Source organism: Eimeria mitis, genomic scaffold (genome assembly GCF_000499745.2).
Source record: "Eimeria mitis Houghton genomic scaffold, Emh_scaff1440, whole genome shotgun sequence".
In the NCBI taxonomy this organism is placed as follows: Eukaryota; Apicomplexa; class Conoidasida; order Eucoccidiorida; family Eimeriidae; genus Eimeria; species Eimeria mitis.
Window position 1 is genome coordinate 4,404 of NW_013569250.1, and position 2,500 is coordinate 6,903.

General features: G+C 54.1%; 1 protein-coding gene across 1 annotated transcript in view; it reads right to left on the minus strand.

Moving 5' to 3' along the window:
* The window catches only part of EMH_0037030 (uncharacterized protein), a gene marked incomplete at both ends in the record, with an annotated part of 7,564 nt that overhangs the window by 3,428 nt on the left and 1,636 nt on the right, over positions 1-2,500 (minus strand). Inside the window, 6 exons of the mRNA XM_013495145.1 lie at positions 344-477; positions 733-904; positions 1,264-1,455; positions 1,663-1,767; positions 2,052-2,257; positions 2,491-2,500. The exon at positions 2,491-2,500 is cut by the window's right edge and continues 220 nt beyond it. Of these exons, the coding sequence (XP_013350599.1) occupies positions 344-477; positions 733-904; positions 1,264-1,455; positions 1,663-1,767; positions 2,052-2,257; positions 2,491-2,500 (819 nt within the window). The remainder of the gene's footprint in view (positions 1-343; positions 478-732; positions 905-1,263; positions 1,456-1,662; positions 1,768-2,051; positions 2,258-2,490) is intronic.

The window sequence follows — 2,500 nt, forward strand, 5'->3', positions numbered from 1 at the left end:
TGTGACGCAACGACGACGCAGCTGTACCCATAGCAGCAGCAGCAACAGCAGCAGCAACAGCAGCAGCAGCAGCAGCAGCAACAGCAGCAAGCGAACAGCAGCTGAAAGGCAGTGCATACGTCTTCTGGGGATTTCAAATGAGCAGCAGCAGCAGCAGCAGCAGCAGCAGCAGGACAGCAGCAGCAGGAGAGGAGTAGCAGAAGCAACAGCAACAGCAGGACAACAGCAGGAGGAAGACAGCAGCAGCAGCAGCAGCAGCAGCAGCAGCTAACTTGAAGGGGCAGCTGCTCTAGGAGGTCTGGCTGGCAGCAGTNCAGCAGCAGCAGCAGCAGCAGCAGCTAACTTGAAGGGGCAGCTGCTCTAGGAGGTCTGGCTGGCAGCAGTAGAACAGGGTGGGGGCCGGAGGGGCCTCGCGGGCCCCCTGGCTGCTATCGAAGGGAAGAGACAAAGGCTGCTGCTGTGAAGGGTGAGTTGCTGCTGCAGCAAACATATGATACACACACAGCTGCTGCGCCGCTGCTGCTGCTGCTGCTGCTGCTGCTGCTGCTGCTCCTGCTCGGGTTGGCGACTGCGGCAGACATAACTACTCGTCAGGGAGAAGCAGCAAGAGCAGCAGCAACGGCAGCAGCAGCAGCAGCACGAGCAGCAGCAGCGTCAGCAGCAGGCGCAACATGAGCAACAGCAGCAGCAGGAGCAGCATTAGCAACAGCAGTTGTTTGTGTGAGGACTGACCTGCTGCAGCAGCAGCAGCATCTCTGGCTGCTTCCTGTGCAAGCTGCTGCAGCTGCTGCTGCCGCTGCTGCTGCGCCTTCTCCCCCCACAGCATGTCAGGCACCAGGCAGCGCAGTACCCTGAACAGGGGGGCCCCCAGGAGGGCCCCATAAGTATGAAAGTGACGCCAAACCTACACACAACACAAACCCTAAACCCTAAACCCTAAACCCTAAACCCTAGTGTGTATGTGTGTGTGTGTGTGTGCAGAAAGGGGGCAAAGGAGACAGTTGAATGAGGGTTTAGGGTTTAGAGAATGAGGGGGGTTTATAAAAAAGAGAAAAACGGAGACAGAGACAAAAGACACAGCAGCACAGCAAGAAGCAGCAGCAGCAGATACAGAGACAAAAGAGACAGCAACAAACAAACCCTCGTCAGCTCGACCGCAACAACAATAAAAAAGGAGAAACAAACCAGAGACAGAAGCTGCAGCAGCATATACAATAAGCTAGGGTTTGCATAAGGGTTTAGGGTTTAGGGTTTAGGGTTTACTCTTTGTCCTGGGTAGCAATGCATGAGGCCGTGCTCATAGAAGGGGGCCCCGGGGTGGGGTTGTTGTATAAAACTGAAGGAGACGGAGCAGCCGGCGAGGGCCCCCGCACTCTCGAGTGTACAGACAGCTCGCAGAAACTCCTTTTGGCTCTGCGGCAGCAGCAGGCCCTTCACCCGCAGCCGCTTCACACGCTGCGGTGTACATACACCCCACAATAGGAATTATTATTTTTATTGTTTTTGTTGTTTTTATTTTCATTTATTTTTTTTATTGTGATGAAGGGTGTAGAGCAAAGAAAAACAACAAATGCAATACAAACACGAAAAAAAAAAAAAAAAAAAAAAAAAGGCAAANCAGCAGCAGCAGCAGCAGCAGCAGCAGCAGCAGCAGCAGCTGACTTGTGTGGTTTGGTGCTGTCTCGCGAGCACAGTCTCCGTGAAGGAGACGACGCCGTCCGTCACCCGGGCACCCCTCACTTTAAAGTTAGACACCACCAAAAACACCTGCAGCAGCAGCAGCAGCAGCAGCAGCAGCAGCAGCAGGTGGAGCCGCAGCAGCAGCAGAAACAACAGCAGCATGTCGAGCTGCAGCAGCAGCACGACGAACACTAGCACTAGCAGCAGCAGAACAGCAAAACTAGAAGCAGTCGCAGCAGCAGTAGCAACATATAAATAGTAGCAGCAACAGAAGTAGCAGCACAAGCACCGCAGCAGCAACAGCAACAGCAGCAGCAACAGCAGCAGCAGAATGCATGCAATCTATTCAGCAGCTCAAAGGGGCCCCTAACCTGTAGGGGGGCCCCCAGGGTCTTCCTGCTGATGGTGTGTTTGGTCTTGCTGCCTATCGACTGGTGTGCTGCAGCAGCAGCAACAAAGGAGTGGTACGATGGGGGGCCCCCAGGGGCCCCCGCGGGGGGCCCCGCAGCCTCTAGCTGATCGTGCAGATTCATAAAGGCACGCAGCAGCTTCAGCAGCGCCCGGGCTTGACGGCGGCCTGATACACAAACCCTAAACCCTAAACCCTAAACCCTAAACCCTAGACCCTAGATGCTAAACCCTCATTGTTTAATTTGCCGTAAATCAAAGGGAGTATTGAAGGCCACAAACCCTAAACCCTAAACCCTAAACCCTAAAGTCTTAGATAAATACCTGTCTAGCCCGTAGAGCGCCAAGCATGCAACAAACCCTAAACCCTAAACCCTAAACCCTAAACCCCAGTGTGCATACCCTCGAATAC